Source organism: Pongo pygmaeus, chromosome 12, assembly GCF_028885625.2.
Source record: "Pongo pygmaeus isolate AG05252 chromosome 12, NHGRI_mPonPyg2-v2.0_pri, whole genome shotgun sequence".
NCBI lineage: Eukaryota > Metazoa > Chordata > Mammalia > Primates > Hominidae > Pongo > Pongo pygmaeus.
The window spans coordinates 27,827,982-27,847,060 of record NC_072385.2 but is presented as its reverse complement, the minus strand read 5'-3'; the positions used below and the strand labels follow the sequence as shown (position 1 = coordinate 27,847,060).

Genomic DNA, 19,079 nt, shown 5'->3' with positions numbered 1-19,079 from the left:
TTTTTTTTTTTTTTTTTTTTTTTTTTTATGAGACAGGTTCTCACTCTGTCGCCCAGGCCGGAGTACAGTGGTGCGATCTCGGCTCACTGCAGCCTCTGCCTCCCGGGTTCAAGTGATCCTCCCACTTCAGCCCCCCCAAAGTAGCTAGAACTACAGGTGCAAACCACCATGCCCAGCTACTTTTTATATTTTTTGTAGAGGTGAGGTCTTGCCATGTTGCTCAGGCTGGTCTTGAATTCCTGAGCCCAAGCAATCTGCCCACCTCAACCTCCCAAACTGCTAAGATTACAGGTGTGAGCCACTGCACCTGACCGTTTTTATATATCTTAAAAAGTCTATTTTATCTTCTGCTTTGAAAGATATTTTCAGTCTGCATAGACTCTATGTGGACAATCTCTCAGTATTTTAAACATGTTTCTCCACTGTCTCCTTACTTGCATTATTTCTGATGAGACATCTGCTGTCATCTTCACTACTGTTCCTCTGTGCACAGTGTGTCTTCTTTCTATTATTTTAAGATGTTCTCTTTGTCATTGCTTCTGGAAAGTTTGATTCTGCCTTCTGGTTTTCTTTATGTTTCTCGTGCTTGGGATTCATTGAGGTTCTTTTGAATCTGTGTGTTTACAGCCGTAATCCAATTTGGAAAATTTTTGGCCACTGTTGCTTCAGTTTTGTGTTTATTAGACTGCTTGGATTTTTCCACGACTCACTGATGCTCTGTTTTTTGTTTTGGTTTGTTTCTTTTTTTTTTTTAATTTGAATTCTCTTTCTTCTGTGTTACATTTTGGATAGTTTCTATTGCTGCCTTCCAATTCACTAGTCTTGTGTTATGCAATGTCTGATCTGCTGTTCATCCCATTCCATGTATTTTTCATTGCTAGTTTAATTTTTGTCTTACTTGTACCTTTCATGTCTCCCCCACAGTTACAAGAACTGTTTTAATGCTCTAATAGTAACATTGAGTTCTGGGTACATTTTAAGTCTTCAGTTTGTTTTTCCTCCTCATTATGGGTCTGGATTTTCCTACTTTTTCGCATGCCTGGTAATATTCGGTTGTGTGCTAGGCATTGCTGAGTTTACTTTTTTAGGTGGTGAATATTTTTGTTTTCTTGTAATTATTCTTGGGGTTTATTCTGGGATGCAGTTAAGTTAGTTGGAAACAGTTTGATCCTTTCAGGCCTTGCATTTAAGATTTGCTAGGTGGAAGCAGAGTGTTTGGTTGCTCCCACTACCAAGGCAAGACCCTCCTGTGTACTTTACCCAATGCCCAAAGGGTTATGAAGTTTTCAATCCTCGCTAATGGGAGCACTCTTCCCAGCCCTCTGTGAGCTTAAAGCACTGGTCCCTCCAGTGCTTTCTGGATGATTCATTCCCTAGTCTCAGGTAGTTCACTCACATGAAGCACTGATCAGTATTCTGACTTGTCCTGCTACCCACTGAATCTGGATTTAAAGTCACTTATCAGAACATAAAACAAAAAACACACACCCTAGAAGGGCATCCGTGAAATGCATATGCACAGGCCAAGTCTGAAGGATGAGAGAACAGAATTTTATTTGCTTTCTCCCATTAGCCTATTAGAATAAATTGCTTTATCAGGTGGTCAAATGGTTATATAGTCTGAGAGGTCAGCAAGCAACTAACCACCTACATCTGACATTGTTTCGTTTTCTACAAATATCTATGTATAGAAGTGATTAACAAACTTCACATATAGCTCCCTGGGTATCCTTGTTAAAAACACAGATTCTTAAAGTTTGGCAAAATATTGATAATTGTTGAATTTAAATTATAGGTACATGGAGGTCTGTATATGCTTCTATTTTTGTGTAATGTTTGAAACTTTCTGTAATAAAAAGCTTAGAATAAAAAAAAATATATTAATTTATAATTCCTGGGCCTCTATGCCTACAACCTGCTTTAGCATCTCTGAAATGGGATGCAGGAATCTACTCAGGTGCCCTAGCTCAGGTGGTCCTTGGGCTACATTCTGAGAAACACTGGTACACTCATTGTTAAGCGAATCATTTTTTTGACTTAGTTATCTTTATGGTTGCTATTTTCTCAACGAAGGTATTATCCAGGGACCGCCAGCCTGTAATGCTCAAATAAATGAACACTCCCTTCTTGGCCCACCAAGCTCTTACCTGAACAGCCTCTGGAGGAGTGGGATCCTTGCAACCAAAATTATAAAAATGGAACTCTCCTCCAGTCAAAGCAGCAACCTCTTTCAAAAACCTGTTTGCAATCTCATCGTTGTAATTGAAGGAGATGGTATAAATAGGAATTTCCTGAAAAAGTTTGACCTGGTCTATAACCGTTTCAGGTGGCTGAAACAATAAGTTTTGGGGGGGCGGGGGAAGGGAGATGGAAAGAGAAAAAAGAATATGAAAATCCTTAGTATTTACTACAGATACTCAAATAGTAATTCCATATACAGTGGTGAGTGGCTTCTTAAAAACATGTCGATTCAGTTCAGTAAATAAAGACTGCCCAATGGTGAGAGTACAATGATCCATAAGACATGGGCCTTGGCTCTGAGGTCTCTCAGTTGGGTGGGACAAAGAAGCTAGGAGAAAGATTCGGCCAACCAAGTCACTCAACTTTAGGTGTGCCTGAACTTAGAGTTCATGCATTTAAAGTGCTGGGCTACAAAAGAGCAATTTCCGGCTTCCAACATGCTATGGTCAACTGCTTCCCACAGAGAGTGAAGGAAGACATGTTTATTAAAGGTCTTCCCATGTGCTGGGCATTCATCTTAGAAACTGAAGAAAGCAGGCAGGCTCTGTGAGGAATAGATTAAGGAGTCCAAGAGCTGAGAGAGGCTTCTTCACTATACACAGGAGCTAGACAGGGAGTGGGCCCACACTCCACAGCCCAGAGAAGCTGCTGGAATGAGTGCTGGAAAGGGGCATGGTTAGTCAGTCTGCGGTGGTGAGAGGTTTGCTTCAACTTTCTGACTCTTCTCTTCAAAGCTCTGAGGATATAAACCAGCGAAAGGACTCCTCAGCAGGGAGGGGGCAGGAGGACAGGAATGGCTGTTTCCCATTGTAGGGATGGATCTCCCTCTGCCATTGAGGGGAACCCCCACCCTCTGCCCAGCTCCCCAGCACCATCCTGGGGCACTTGAACATCATGCCAGTTTAGCATGAAGGGACCACCTGAGACTGGGTGCAGGTGTGGGGCTTACAGTGATACACATGACAGTCTCTCCCACTTACACTGTCTTCAGCTGTATGGAATGATGGAAACAGCTCCAGAGCTAAGAGACCTGGGCTTGAAGCTCATCCAGCACTGCCCATCTGAATGGCGTAGGGCATGTCCTGTCTAATGTGAGTATCCTCATTTGTGGCTCAGAACTGATACTCCCTCCTTAAATGGCTGCTGTGAGGAGTAAATGAGGTGATGTTCCCTGGAAGGCATTCCACAAATATTTGTTGAGCACCTTTTATTTGCCAGGAGCTGCTGTCAGCCTAGGATAAGGCCAAGCGGCACACCTGAGCCACTTTCCCCAGTTCCCTCTGCTCCGAGTCTAAACAGCTGTGCAGCCAGGGCTCCACACACATCAGCTGGAGTGGCAAGAAAGGCCGAGATTCCATCTCCTCCCTGCCGGAAGGAGGTCTGTTTGTGCATGTGCAGGTTGACCACCCTGCACCTTCCCCATCCTCCTGCCCTCACATACCCTATGCTAAGGCTTTAGCCATTAGTTTTATTTAGGATGGTGCACATGCCTTTATCATGTCCATTTTCTTGATTCCAGTCCAGGCCAGCCCCTAACTTCAAAGAATTCCCAAAATGACCACAGCCAAAGCTTCATGGGGCTGTTCCCAGCAAAGACCCTGCCAGCTTACACTATGGATGCCCACCAAAGGACACTTATCCAATGTGTATATGATTCCATTTTAATGAAGACTAATATTTCTAGAACCCACTTAATTTTTGACCTGCTTAATTTTAAAGACTATGTCACTTTATAATGCTCTCTCAGACATTTAATAAGCAGGCAGGAAGCTAGTGTCCATGTAACTGATCCAGAACAGCATCTGTGTCTATTCTCCCAAGGAGAAAATTCTGCTGAATATTTGGAATAATAATGCAGGCCTTACACATTCAGTTCCTATAAAGCCAGTGAAAATTCAAAAGCAAAAAATGGAAATTGAGTGGTACATCTCAATATATTCTACACAGAACATGAATATCAAATATCAATTTGCCTTTTTGAGAGAATCCAAGGAATAATGCAAAAATAGACCACGTGTGTCGAAAAGGCAGTCCTTTTGCCGGTGTTGAATTCGGAAGTCCTCAGGAGTTTCTAAATTGGCCGGGCGCAGTGGCTCACACCTTTAATCCCAGCACTTTGAGAGGCCGAGGCGGGCAGATCACAAGGTCAGGAGATCAAGACCATCCTGGCTAACACGGTGAAACCCTGTCTCTACTAAAAATACAAAAATTAGCTGGGCGTGCCGGCATGTGCCTGTAGTCCCAGATGCTGGGGAGGCTGAGGCAGGAGAATGGTGTGAACCTGGGAGGTGGAGCTTGCAGTGAGCCTATACCGTGCCACTGCACTGCACTCCAGCCTGGGCAACAGAGAGAGACTCCGTCTCAAAAAAAAAAAAAAAAGTTTCTAAATTATGTTTGGGGTAATTTGCACATTTCTGACTCCACCTTTTTCTTTTTTTTTTTTTTTTTGAGATGGAGTCTCGCTCTGTTGCCCAGGCTAGAGTGCAGTGGCGTGGTATCGGCTCACTGCAAGCTCCACCTCCCGGGTTCACACCATTCTCCTGCCTCAGCCTCCCCAGCAGCTGGGACTACAGGCGCACGCTGCCACGCCCAGCTAATTTTTGTATTTTTAGTAGAGACAGGGTTTCACTGTGTTAGCCAGGATGGTCTTGATCTCCTAACCCTGTGATCCGCCCGCCTCAGCCTCCCAAAGTGCTGGGATTACAGGCATGAGCCACCACGCCTGGCCTGACTCCAGGTATTATCCATATCCTTGATTCTCCATCTTTGAGTAGACCTTCAGAATCTGGTGAAATATATCAATCTTCTCTCCAGAAAAAAAAAATTTTGAGTGTATTTTCATATATATTATTGGGAGATTCCAGAGCCTCAGAAGTCCGTACTAGACTGTAGATCAAGAATTCTTGTCAATACACTGTTTGTGGGGATGTTGCTTGTGAAATCCTCTTTGGGGGTTGCTATTCGGCAGTATCGATCAAAACATGGACCTTGCAGCTGAGTCCACTTCTCAGAATTTACACTACAGATATACTCACTCACATGCAAACCAATATATGCACAGAGTTCCTTTGGCAAGACTGTGTAAAACAGAAAGCTCAAAAACAATCTGCAGGGGACTAGCTAAATAAGTGATGGGATAGCCATGTGATGGAACCTAGAAGAGAATGAGGACGCTCTTTATGAAATGATATGAAGCCATCTCCAAGGTATACTGTTTGACGAATAAAGGTGCAGAATCATGTGTATAATAGGCTAACATTTGTTTTTGTAAAAAAGAGGAAATATATATGAATACATTTTTGCTGTATAACAGAAACCATCTCTGAAAGGAGATACAAAAAAACTAATTACATCAGTTGCCTCCTAGCTGGTGAAAGGGGTGAGAGGGAGAATTTTCTCTACCTATGCTTTTCTACGAAGGTAGAAAAGAATGCATTAGAATGCATTACTATTCAAAATTTAAACAAAAATAGCTTTAAGGTACAAGTTTTATTAAATTCATATAACAGAATGCGATGCAGTCATTGAGAAGGATGCTCCTGAAGAATTTTTCATGACTTGGAAAAATGCATGGGATATGTTAGATGGGAAAAAAACCACAAAATTCAATTATCAGTGATTTAAATTTTTTCCTTTTTTTGTTTGTTTGTTTGTTTGTTTGTTTCATTTTTTTCTTAGAGACAGGCTCTGTTGCCCAGGCTGGAGTGCAGTAGCGCGATCATAGCTCACTGCATCCTTGAACTCCTGGTTTCAAATGATCCCCCTACTTCAGCCTTCTGAGTAGCTGGGACTACAGGTGCACACCACCATGCCGAGCTAATTTTAAAATTTTTTGTAGAGACAGGGTCTCAATACCAGGGTTCAAGACCAGGCTGGTCTTGAACTCCTGGGCTCAAGCAATCCTCCTGCCTCAGCCTACCAAAGTGTTGAGATTACAGGAGTGAGCCACCCCACCCAACCACATTTTCTCCTTTTTAATGCTTATCTGTGTTTTCCAAATTGTCCATAGTGTAAACAATTTTAAAAACCAGTAAGAGTATATTAAAAAGAAAAATACACCTTGACTTGCCTAGATGTCTCTCAAGTCAGAATCTTCAGCCCAAACTGTCCCCAAACTCCAGCTCCATATTTCTAGGGACTTCTAGACACCCATGCACTCACTAGAGGTTCGCAAACACAGCTTCCTCCACCAGCCACCCCCAAGCCTACTTGCCTCTTCTTGAAATCTGCATTTCAATCCGTGAATATCAAAATCATTGTAAACCAGGAATCAGTCATCCTGACTCCTTTCTGCCTTATTCCTACCTTCTCCTCACCTCTTGCTCACTGCTTCCAAACTGGCCATGGGGTCCTGTTGATGCTGCTTCCTGTGGCTCACGTCTGGAGGCAGTCCCCTCCTCCCATTCCTGCTGCTCCCACCTGAGGCTAGGTCCTTCCCAGCTTTCATCAAGGACCCAGCAGCAGGCCGTGGCAGCGCCAGCCTTTCCTTGGCACAACTGAGGCATGTTTCTGAGATGCAGATGGGTAGGATGGGCGGCTCCTCCAAGAGTTCCTCTCTGTGGTGACACTATCCTTCTAATGTGGCATTCAAGGACTTCCACAGTCTCCCTCAACCCAACGTTTTTCACCTCCACCCTGATCTTCTTCCATTGCCCCTGCCCTCAGCTTGTTTCTCTGAGCTCCCCGCATATTTCCACACCTCTGTGTCCCTTCTGCCCAAGACATCAACAGTGTCTTCTGTTCCAAAGATTCCTTCTTCTCTTTCCAGACACAGCTCAAATGTCCCCGCCTCGCTGGAACCTGCCCTGGCCTTCCCTCCATCTGTACAGCAAAATCCATCACTCTGTGCTCCTAGACATAGCACAGGCAACCCTGTTCCCGTGTTGTATTAAACTGTATACATCTAGCACATTCCCCAAAGCACAAACTTCCCAAAGGCAGGGATGAGCTATTACTCATCTTTATAGCCTCAGACCCTAGCACCACACATGGAACAGAAGAGAGACACGATGAACTGCTTCCAAAGAGAAAACACAGTGAAGTTGATAGGAAAAAAAATTTTAAATAAATTTTCACTTTACACACTCCCTTTCTGCCATAAATCTAAAGCTGCAGTAAAATCCAGATGCTTACTCTCTTTAAGCCCTGAACTTTTTGCCCAGGATATTTTAGAATATTTGCCTAGCAGTCTGCATATGCAAACATCTCACAAGGAAGGACACGAGTTGACACTAATTCACTTTAGCTGCTAATTTACATTATGCAGGCCTGAAAATCCTTCTATTTATTTGATGCCTGGAGTACTTGTCTTTCATTCACAAAGCTCAAAAGAAGATGAACAGACTCCTCTACAGCTTTTCAAATATTTTCCAGTCGGGCTAAACAAAACAAAGGACATTTCGCTAGAAAGGCATGTTTTTGTTTAAATGCGTACTAAGTTAGCGTTAGAGGTAAAGCCAAGGACATTATGCAGTGACATGTTTAGATTCAGAGTCTGCAGAGGAAAAACAATCAAAAAGAATCTCCTCGCTTTTCATTTGTAATAAAATGCAAACCAGTCTTCAGTGGACAGCAGACGTCTCCTTTTGTGGGGCTGGTCTCCAGGCTAGGGGTGTGTGTCACACTCACCAGGCAACATTTGCTGTCTCATAAATTCTCCTCAGAGTTTCCAGAGACAAAGGAATCTCTCAGTGTATTTTCTCACCTCAGTTCTGAGTCCCTAAGCCAAGGAAGTATATCTCCACGGATTTTTGGTGGCAGCTGAAAAGGTCCCCCAGACCCATTTCCAGCATTTGCTTTCAGAGCATCAGTGAGGCCCTCTTTGTTCCCAGCTGTGATAAGTACCTGATCAGGTCTCCCATCGGTCAGAAGGTAGATTGCTTGTGTTTCTTTATCAGCAAAAGCAGTTTTCAGGGCACTCAGGGTGTTTGTGGAGCTTCCAATCTATGGAAAAAAGAGATACCAAGGACACACTTGAATCCCAAAAAAGAATTCACAAACAAGTATTTAGTTTCTGCTTCCAAAAAAGAAGAAAAAGTACTTGTGAGATGAAAGATAAATTAAAATTACATTGAGATAATAATTTAACCCCAGTGATTCCAAGAAACATATCCCAGGGTATGCCTAAAAGTCTCTTTCCAGGCAGTCAAAGGACTGCTAGAAGTCAGGACTGTGGATTTCCTGTCTTGACAACAGAGCTCTTAATGCAATTTTATTTTTTTGTGTTTCTACATGAGATGCTAACTCAGTTACTGCTCACTCGTCTGTCAACAGAGCTTAAACATGCAGCCTAAATACACTGTGGCACCGTAATGGTTTCAAACCAGGATTTATTCATGATACCCAATATTTGGTAAACGTGAGCGTGGTATCATTAGCAATCTAACAATGTACATGTGGGCATATCTAACATTACCTGACAAGTTCTGTTTTTAGCAATCTCTCAAATCATAGTAAACACTTAAAAATTAGAAAATCTCTTAAATACTTCATCAATATAGAAAGGAATGGATTTTTAGATACTTATTAATTTACTGGAATGTACTCTCCTTAATATGCAAAAATGATCCTTACCAAGGGACCATTAGTAGAGATACAGGACTTCGAACTGTCGAAAAGCCTCCTTCAACATCCCCCTCATCTCAGTTCCATTGTATCACTCCAGCTTCAGTTGTAAACAAGAAAACCAACTGTGGTTGATTCAAACAGGAAGGAATTTATGATAAAGGACATTGGGATGGCTCACAGCATCACAAATGGACAGGATAACCTGGGTTGGGACCTCTCATCAGGAACGAGACCCCCAGTGCTGCTGCAGGGCTGCCAGATGGGGGCCCCGCTGCAGTTCCACTGCAGAGTGCTGGACGCTGTGGCTTTCCTCGCTGGCATTGGGAGTATTGACAAGAGATGGACCAGAGCTCACTGCCACTGCCACCCCAGGAGCTGCATCAGTCTGCATCTGCCACCACTGCCAAGGTTGTCTCTGCTGGACCCGCCATCTGGAGTCACAATCTCTCAAGTCAAAGCCTACGAGGTTATTCTGACTGATGGTGCCTGGGTCACGTTACCCACACCCTAGCTAAAGCGAGGCCAGACCCTTCAACTTCCATAGGTGAACAGACTCTGCCCCCATCCCAAGAATCAGGATAAGAAGGGAGCAGAGACGGACAGCCTAAGGAATGACAAAGATCCAGCACACATCCGGCCCCCACCCCACCCAAGGCATCTCAAGCCTCACCGTATACCATGGGCACCCTCCCATTAAGACTTTCTCAGACTCAGCCGTGATGGGGAACCCCATGCCCTGACCTACCCAGCTGCTCTCACCTAAGGCTCCTTCATCAGCTTTACTCCCTTTCATTTCAATAGATACTTACTAAGAAGATAAGTACCATGTGCCAGGCATTTTGATAGATCTGGGACATAACTTACAAAACCAGACCAAATTCTGTGCCTTGAAGGGGGTTCATAGGATGGTGTTGGATGCCTAGAAGATGACGACCTAACACTGTGCCAAAAGCTGTAAAAGTTCATGCCCAGTGTAGGATGTGTCTTACTCTAGCTGGGTGAGTTGCTAAATACATCTTCTGGGGGAGACAGCAGGGAAGACTCTTAAAGGATGAGTAGGATAGGCAGGAAACCACAGAAAGGATGGTGCATGCTCCAGACTCCTTTCTTGTTCAGGATTCAGCAAGTAATTCCATAATTGTAAAGCCCATAGGAGGAGGGGGCCAGGAAAACGACGGTAGTAATGTTAATCATAAAACAACTATTGAGTACTTACTAGGCTAAGGGCTTATTTTTCCTGTATTTTTAGTCTGTGGTCTGCTCCCCATCCCGGAAGGTCACCCAGCAACAGCACACAGCCCAGGGACATGTCTTCCACCCCTGCAGACAGCACCAAACAGGAATTGAGGAGGCCCCAGCAGCACAAGATGGCTCAGGGAAAGAGACTGTCACTGGAACAAAAGCCCACAGAAGTAAGCCAGAGCAAACACGCTACACCCAAACACAGCAACTGCGCTGAATAAACAGACATAAGTGGAAATAAAGTCTTCTAACATAATAACCAAATGGTCTGAGATATAATTTAAAAATCACTCATTATACCAAGAACCAGAAATATCACATTTGAATGAGAAAAGCAACCCACTGATGCCAATACCAACAGAGCCTCAGAAATCTCCGGAACAATGAGGAAGAGCTAATACTATTCATACCATTAAAGTTTCAGAAAAAGGAGGGGAAAGAGTATGGGACTTAAAAAGCATTTAAAAAGTAATGACTGAAAAAAAACCCCCAAATTTTGGCTGGGCGCGGTGGCTCATGCCTGTAATCCCAGCACTTTGGGAGGCTGAGGCGGGCAGATCATGAGGTCAGGAGATCGAGAGCATCCTGGCTAACACGGTGAAACCCCATCTCTACTAAAAATACAAAAAATTAGCCAGGTGTGGTGGCGGGCGCCTGTAGTCCCAGCTACTCAGGAGGCTGAGGCAGGAGAATGGCGTGAACCCAGGAGGTGGAGCTTGCAGTGAGCCGAGATCGTGCCACTGCACTCCAGCCTGGGCGACAGAGCAAGACTCCATCTCAAAAACAAACAAACAAAAAAACAAATTTGGTTAAAGATACAGAAACTACAATTCAAGAAGCTAAGCAAATTCCAAATAGGATAAAACCAAAGAAAGCCACACCAAGACACACTGTATTTAAATTTCTGAAACTAAAAACAAAGAAAAATCCTAAAAAAACTGAAGAGAAATAACACATTACCTATAAAAGAGCACCGATTCAAATGACAGCAGTTTCTCATTTGAAACTATAGAGACCAGAGGAAGGGGTGCCACATTTTTCAAGTGCTGAAAGAAAATAACTGCCAGCCATGAATCGTCTATCTGGTGAAAATATCCTCCAGGGTTGAAGGAGAAGGAAAACTATATGCATTTATTACAGGAAGACCTACCCTTAAAGAATGGTTCATGAAACCTTTCCATATAGAAAGAGAACGAGAAAAGAAAAAAGCCTGGACTTTCAGAAAAAAGAACAATGGAATGAGTAAATATAAAAGTAAGCATAATAGATAATCCTTAACACCATGGATTTCTTTAGTTACATTTTATGATTGAAGCAAAAGTTTAGCACCATCTAAGATGGCATATAATGCATGCAAAGGAAATACTTCAGACAATTATATATTTTAAATGGTGAGTGTAAAGGGACCTAAATAGAAGTAAGGTTGCTACACTTAACTTGAAGTAGCAAACCACCAATAGGCTGTGATAAGTTATATCATAATAGGCTGTGATAAGTTACATATATGTATAAGGAAATACATAGAACTATTAAGAAAATTATACAAAGCAATACACTCAAAAACTGTATAAATAAATCAAAATGAAACACCAAAATATGCTCAAATAACCCATAGGAAGGCAAGACAAAAGAGAAAAATGAGAAACAGAGGAAACACACAAAAATAATAAATAAATAAAATGAGACACTTAATTCTTAAATATGAATAATTACTTTACATATAAATGACCTACATATACCCATTACATGACAGATATTGAAGAGTGAACAAAAACATGACCTGATTCATGCTGTCTACAGGAAACTCACGTCGGGCATAACAACATAGATAGGTTAAAGGTAAAAGGATGGAAAAAACATATTATGCAAATATTTATTTTAAAAAAGCAAAAATAAGTATATTAATATTATATAAAGTAGACTTTAACACAAAGAAAATTTACTAAGGACAAAAAGGGACACTAGGATGATAAAATTCTCAATCCACCAAGAAGACAACAACCCTAAATGTGTATACATCAAACAACAGAGTTTCAAAATACATGAAGCAAAATTTGATGGAGATGAAAAGAAAAATAGATAAATCTATTTTTATCTACTTTATAATAGAGTTGTAATAGATAAAATAGGTAGGGTCTTATGGTTCGGGTCTTCAATATACCATTCTTTTTTTTCTGAGGGGTGTACATTTTATTGGAAACCTTAAATACTCTTCAGATAGAACATGTTTTCAATCAAGGTTCTCATGTGGCTTACACAGAAACTTGAAGCTGTTTGGATTAGGGGAAGGAGGGGGACAGTACAGCAGATGAGTGCTTAGTTTTAATAAGTGCTCTTCAGCCAGCGTATCAGCTTTTGCCAAAGCTTCTTCAATGGGTTCCATCACTGAAGGCCCGTTCTGAGAGATGGTCATGTTCACCTACCAAAATCTGCTGGAATCCTTTAATGGGCTCCTTCAGGAGTACTGACTTCCCCATACGACCTGTGATGACCTCAGCAAGCTGGAATGGCTGAGACAAGAAATGTTGTATTTTCCACATTCAAGACACAGTCAACTTGTCTTCCTCAGAAAGTTAATCCATACCCAATATGGATTACAACAATAATGTATGGAGGGATTTGTAGCCATGCAGAATCTTTTGCACCCCACAGGCAACATCATAATGCTCATTGCCAACAATGTTGGGATCCATGACATGAGAGATGGAGTCCAGAGGATCCACATGTAGATAGATGCCCAGCTCAGTGACAGCATGGGGCAGCACAGTGGTGGCATCCAAATGAGCAAAGGAAGTAGCAGAGGCAGTCGAGTCATCAGCAGGTACATAGCCTGTACAGAGGTGATAGATCTCCTCTTGGTAGTGGCAATTCTTTCCCCACATCATACCCACCATGTCATTGGCCAGGGTAGGCTGATAGCCCACAGCAGAAGGGATTCTGCCCAATAAGGCAGACACCTTGAGCCAGCATGGGTGAAGTGAAAGATATTATCAATAAACAGGAGTACATCTTGAACTTCTTGGTCTCTGAAGTATTCAGCCACAGTCAGTCCAGTCAGAGACACCTGGGCATGAGTAGCAGGTGGTTCATTCATTTGACCGTACATCAGCACTACCTTGGAGGTAACATCTTTTAAGTTGACAACACCAGACTCAGTCATTTCATAATATAAGTCATTGCCCTCACAGGTCCTCTCAAAAACACCAGCAAACCCAGAGTAAGCACCATGGGCTCTGGCAACATTGTTGATTAGCTCCATGATGGGTACAATCTTGTCAACTCCAACACCACTAAAAAGCCCAATTTCGCCACTCTTGGCTAGGAAGCAAGGAGATCCACAACTTTGATACTAGCCACCAGAATTTCTTGCTCAACACTAATTTCCATGAACTCAGGAGCCTCATCATAAATGGGAGCAAACTGTTTCATTTTGATGGGACCTCTTTCATCAGTAGGCTCTCAATGATGTTCATGATTCTGCTCAAAGTCTCAGGACCAACAGGACTTTTGATTGGTGCACCAGAGTCCAGGACTTTCTGGTCTCTAAACAAGTCTTCTGTATCATCCATAGCGTAATCCTTACTGTGCTCTCACCCAAATGCTGGGCCACCACCAAAACCAGCCTGGTCTCCCTGCCTTGTACTTGCTGGGCATTTAGAATAGATGGTAGTCCCTCATCAAACTGGACATCCACTACCGCATCAATGACCACCACAATACACCCAGTGGTGGTGCCTGTCTTCAGCAAAGGTGATGTTTATGCCCATATTTCCTGGTAGATTGGATTGCTGCCAGAGTGGCCCATGGCAAGACCTGAGCTTGGGGTAGCAACACTGAAGGGCTGAGTTCCTGCAAGGCCCTTGAGGCTGAGGCAGCAGACATGACCGACAGAACTCAACATGGTAGAGTTTGGGTGGAGACTGAGTTTTGCCCAATATCCCACTCTTAATGATTGACAGAACAACTAACCAATCAGCAAGGATGGAAAGGAATTGAACAATACCGTCAACTAACCAGATCTAATTAAGATTTATAGAATATTCCACCCAACAAAACACTGCACGTTCTTTTCAAACAAACATTGAACATTTGCATAAATAGACCATATCTTGAGTCACAGAACAACATTTAACAAATTTAAAAGATTTGAAATCATACAGAGTATGCCCTCTGACTATAGTGGAATCAAAATAGAAATTAATAACAGAAAGACAACATGAAAATTTCCACAAACACTTGGAAATTTTAAAACATGCTTTGAATAATTAATGGCCCAAAAGTGAAATCACAAAGAGAATTAAAAATTAAATAGTACTGAATGAAAATTAAGCTGTTTTGCTTAAAATCTGTGGGATATACCAACATAATTCTAGCAGGAAAATTTATGGTACTAAAAACTTACTTACAGTAAAATAAAAATATGCCAAAACTATAATTTATGTTCCTACCTCAAGAACTTAGAAAATTAAACTCAAGAGCAAAATAAACTCAAAGCAGGCAGAAAGAAGTAAATAATAAAGAACAGAAATTAATAAAATTCAAATAGTAAAACAATAGAGAAAATTGATAAAACAAAAGGCTGGTTGTTAAAAAGAATCAATAAAGTTGATAAACTTCTAGCAAGATTTGCAAGATAAAAAGACACATATTACCAACATCAAGTATAAAACAGGGCCTATTACAACATCTCTCGCAGTCACTGACAGGACAATAAGAGAATATTATGAAAAACTTTATGCTCATAAATTCAACAGTTTAGAAAAAACTGAACACTTTTCCAAAAACCACAAACTATCAAAACTCTACCAAGATGAAACCGACAACCTGAATAGTTCTATGCTTATTAAAGAAATTGAATTTGTAATTAAAAAGCCCCCGAAAAGAAGTATCTGTGTCCATATGGTTGCACTAGAGAATTGATTAATTTATTTATTTATTGAGACAGAGTCTCTCTCTGTCACCCAGGCTGGAGTGCAGTGACGTCATCTCGGCTCACTGCAGCCTCTGCTTCTGGGTTCAAGCGATTCTCCTGCCCCAGCCTCTCAGGTAGCTGGGATTACAGGCATCTGTCACCATGCCCGGCTAGTTTTTGTATGTTAAGTAGAGACGGGGTTTTGCCATGTTGGCCTGGCTGGTCTTGAACTCCTGACTTCAGGTGATCCTGCCTGCCTTGGCCTCCCAAAGTGCTGGGATTACAGGTGTGAGCCACCACGCCTAGCCGCACTAGATAATTTCATCAAACATTCAAAGGAGAATTAACACAAGTTTTACACAATCCCCTCCAGAAAATAGAAGGGGAGGGAATACTTCCCAACTCACTCTATGAGGCCAGTATTACACTGATACGCAAAGCAGACAAAGACAGCAAACACACAAATAGCCTATAAACCAACATCTCTCATGAACCTAGACACAAAAGTTCTCAACAAATATTAGCAAATTTAATCCAACAATGTATAAAATGAATAATACATCATGACCAAGTCACATTCTATGTATTCAGAGTTGGTTCAAAATTCAAAAAAAAGATCATGTGAGCATATCAATTTGCACAGAAAAGGATTTGGCAAATGCAACCTTCATTCAGTATAAAAATTCAGTACATTAGGAATAGAATGAAACTTTCTCAATTTCATAAAGAGCATGTACAAAAAGCTTGCAGCTAACATCATATTTAATGGGAGAAGACTGAATTCTTGTCCTTTATGATTGGGAAAAAGGCAAGTATGTCTGCTCTCAACATACCTATTCAATGTAGTACTGGAAGTTCTATCCGCTGCAATAAGGCAAAGGAATAAATCATAGAGGTTGGAAAAAAAAAATAGTACTGTCTATTTGCAGACTACCCAATTATCTACATAGAAAATCCTGAAAACTACAGTTGTCCCTTAGTATCTGTGGGGGACTGGTTCCAGGATCCGCCCCCAACCCCGTGGACACCAAAATCCGAGGACGCTCAAGTCTCATATAAAATGGCATAGTATTTGCACATAACCTACACAATCCTCATGTATACTTTAAATAATCTGCAGATTACCTATGATATCTAACAAAATGTAAATGCTATGTAAGTAGTTGTTATATCTGTTAAGTTTTGTATTATATTTTATTGTTGTATTGTTACGATTTTTACCATTTATTTTTCCCAAATATTTTCAATCCATAGTTGGTTGAATCCACAGATACAGAACTTGCAGATATGGAGGGCTAACCATACACAAAAAACAAAAAGCGAAATAGTAAGTAAGCCTACTAAGGTCAAAAGATGCAAAATCCACACATGAAAACCAACTGCGTTTCCACACACTGAAAACAAATAAGTGAAAACCAAAATAAAAAGTGCAACACCACTTACAATTGCTCCAAAAAATTACAATACTTAGTATATACTTAAACAGGTACAAGAGCTGTATGCTGAAATTATAAAATTCTGATGAAATAAATCAAAGACCTAAATACTCGGAGAGACGTACTGTATTCATGGAATAGACGAATTAACACAATAAAGATGCCAATTCTTCCTAATTGGAGCTATAGGTTTAATGCAATTTCTATCCAAATGTCAGCAAGGTTTTCAATAGGCATAAAGAAGTTTGTTTTCAATTTTTACATGGAAAGTAAAGGCCCAAGAATAGCCAAAACAATTCAAAAAAAGAAATGTAAAGTAGGAGTAGTTGTTCTTGATCTTAAAGCTCACTATACAGCTATAGCTATCAAGAAAGTGTGGTCCTAATGGAGACATTAACACATGTAACAATAGAACAGAACAGGGAACCCATACAAAGACCTGCAGACATATTCAACTGATTTTTGGCAAATGAGCAAAAACAATTCAATAGAGGAGGAATAGCCTTTTCAATAAATGGTGTCACAAGAATTGCACATTCATAGGCAAAACATAAATAAACCGGCCAGGTGCGGTGGCTCACGCCTGTAATCCCAGCACTTTGGGAGGCCAAGGCGGGCAGATCACAAGGTCAGGAAATCAAGAACATCTTGGCCAACATGGAGAAACCCCGTCTCTACTAAAAACACAAAAATTAGCCAGGCATGGTGGTACATGCCTGTAGTCCTAGCTACTCTGGAGGCTGAGGCAGGAGAATCGCTTGAACCTGGGAGGCGGAGGTTGCAGTGAGCCGAGATCATGCCACTGCAGTCCAGCCTGGGTGACAAGAGTGAAACTCCGTCTCAAATAAATAAATAAATAAATAAACCTCAACCTAGATCTCACACCTTATACAAATGTTAATTCAAAACAGATCATAGACTTAACTATCAAACAAAATTATAAAACTTCTAGAAAAAAGGACACGGGGAAAACATCTTCAGGACCTAAGATTAGGCAGAGTCTTTAGAACTGACATCTTGAACTGAACAAAAATAGTTATAAAATGTAATTTGTTGGAACAGCTAAAGCAGTAGCTGGGGGTGGTATTTATATCATTAAATTCTTAGATCTAAGAAATGGAGATTTAATTTAAAAAAACAAAGCAAGTAGGAGGAGAAAAATAATAAAGATAGCAGGAATTGATACAATTTAAAACATTTGTTAAAAATTAGAAAATCAAAGAAACAAAAAGTTGGTTTCCCGAAAAAATTAACAAAATTGAAAGAAAAATAAAAAAAGCTCTTCCAACTAACAAAGAAAAAAAGGCAGTAGACAAAAATTACCAATATCAAACATCACTACAGACCCCACAAACATTAACGAAATGATAAGGGAATGCTGTGAGCAATTCTATGCTCATAAATTCAACCTTATGGAAGAAATGGGCTGCTTCCTTCTAAGAAACAAATGACCAAAACTAACTCACAGAGGTACAGATCATCTGAATAGTCCTATATCGATTAAAGAAATTGATTTCATAGTTTTAAAACTTCTAACAAAAAAAAGAGGCCCAGATGGTTTCATTGGTAAATTCTACCAAACAGTTAAGGAAAAATCATATCAATTCTGTACAACCCCTTTCAGAAAAAAAGAATGTGGAATATTTTCTAACCCATATTATGAGGCCAGCATTGCCTGATACCAAGATTAGACAACAATTTCTAAGAAAAGAATCTACAGACCAATATTCCTCATGAATATAGACAAAAAACCTCAACAAGATAGGTTAACAAATTTAATGCAGAATATATTCAATCTATAATACATCTTGAACAAGTGGAGATTATCCCAGAATGCAAAGCCAATTTAATATTTAAAAACAAATCAATGTAGTTCACCATATTAAAAGACAACAGATCTGCCAAGTTCAACTTGGCAACTTGGCTTCATCAAAATTAAAAGCTCAACAGACGCAGAAAACACATTTTACAAAATCCAATATTTGTTTATGGTAACAATCCTCAAAAAACAAGAATAAAAGGGAAATTGGTTAACAAGATAAAGCACATCTACAAAAAAACAAAAAAACTCACAGCTAGCAAAGTATTTAATAGTGAAAGATTGAATGTTTCCCCTCTAATATCAGGAGCAAGGCAAGTACGTTCTCTCTCACCACTCCTGTTAAACATCATACTGAAAGTCTTAGCCAGTGCATTAAGGCAAGAGAAAGAAATAAACACTATACGGGTTGGATAGGAAAAAATAAAATTATCTCTATTCATACCTAACATCATTGGAAATCCCAAGTAATCTACAACAAAGTTCCCAGAGCAGGTAAATAAGATTAGCAATGTCAAAAGAAATAAGGTCAGTATACAAAAATCAATCGTAATAAAGAATTAAAATTTATAATTTAAAAAGTACTATTTACAATAGTAACAAAAAAGACCCAAATAAATTTAGAGGTACACAGTGTTAGATGTCAATTCTCTTGAATCTGATCTATAGACTTAAGGCAATCTTAATCAAAATCCTAGCATACTGTTTTGTAGATTTCAACAACTGATTCTGAAATGTACAAGGCAGGTCAAAGGAACTATATAACAGCCAAAAAAATTTGGAGGGAAATACAAAGCTAGAGGATTCAGGTTAGCTGATTTCAAGACTCAGTATAAAGTCGCAATAGTAAAGACAATGTGAT

The 19,079-nt window shown here is 40.5% G+C and overlaps 1 protein-coding gene and 1 pseudogene across 4 annotated transcripts in view; both read right to left on the bottom strand.

Annotated features, from left to right (window-relative positions):
* VWA3B (von Willebrand factor A domain containing 3B) overlaps positions 1-19,079 on the bottom strand; it is a 224,084-nt gene that overhangs the window by 86,267 nt on the left and 118,738 nt on the right. For all 4 annotated transcript variants that reach the window (XR_008500554.2, XR_008500555.2, XR_008500556.2 and 1 more), the window contains 2 exons: positions 8,086-8,184; positions 2,148-2,330 (listed from right to left, as the gene is read on the bottom strand). Coding sequence is in view for 1 of the 4 variants with exons in the window: in XM_054474969.2 (XP_054330944.1) it covers positions 2,148-2,330; positions 8,086-8,184 (282 nt within the window). In the remaining 3 variants the exon portion in view is untranslated. The remainder of the gene's footprint in view (positions 1-2,147; positions 2,331-8,085; positions 8,185-19,079) is intronic.
* On the bottom strand, positions 12,281-17,755 carry LOC129030730 (ATP synthase subunit beta, mitochondrial-like; annotated as a pseudogene).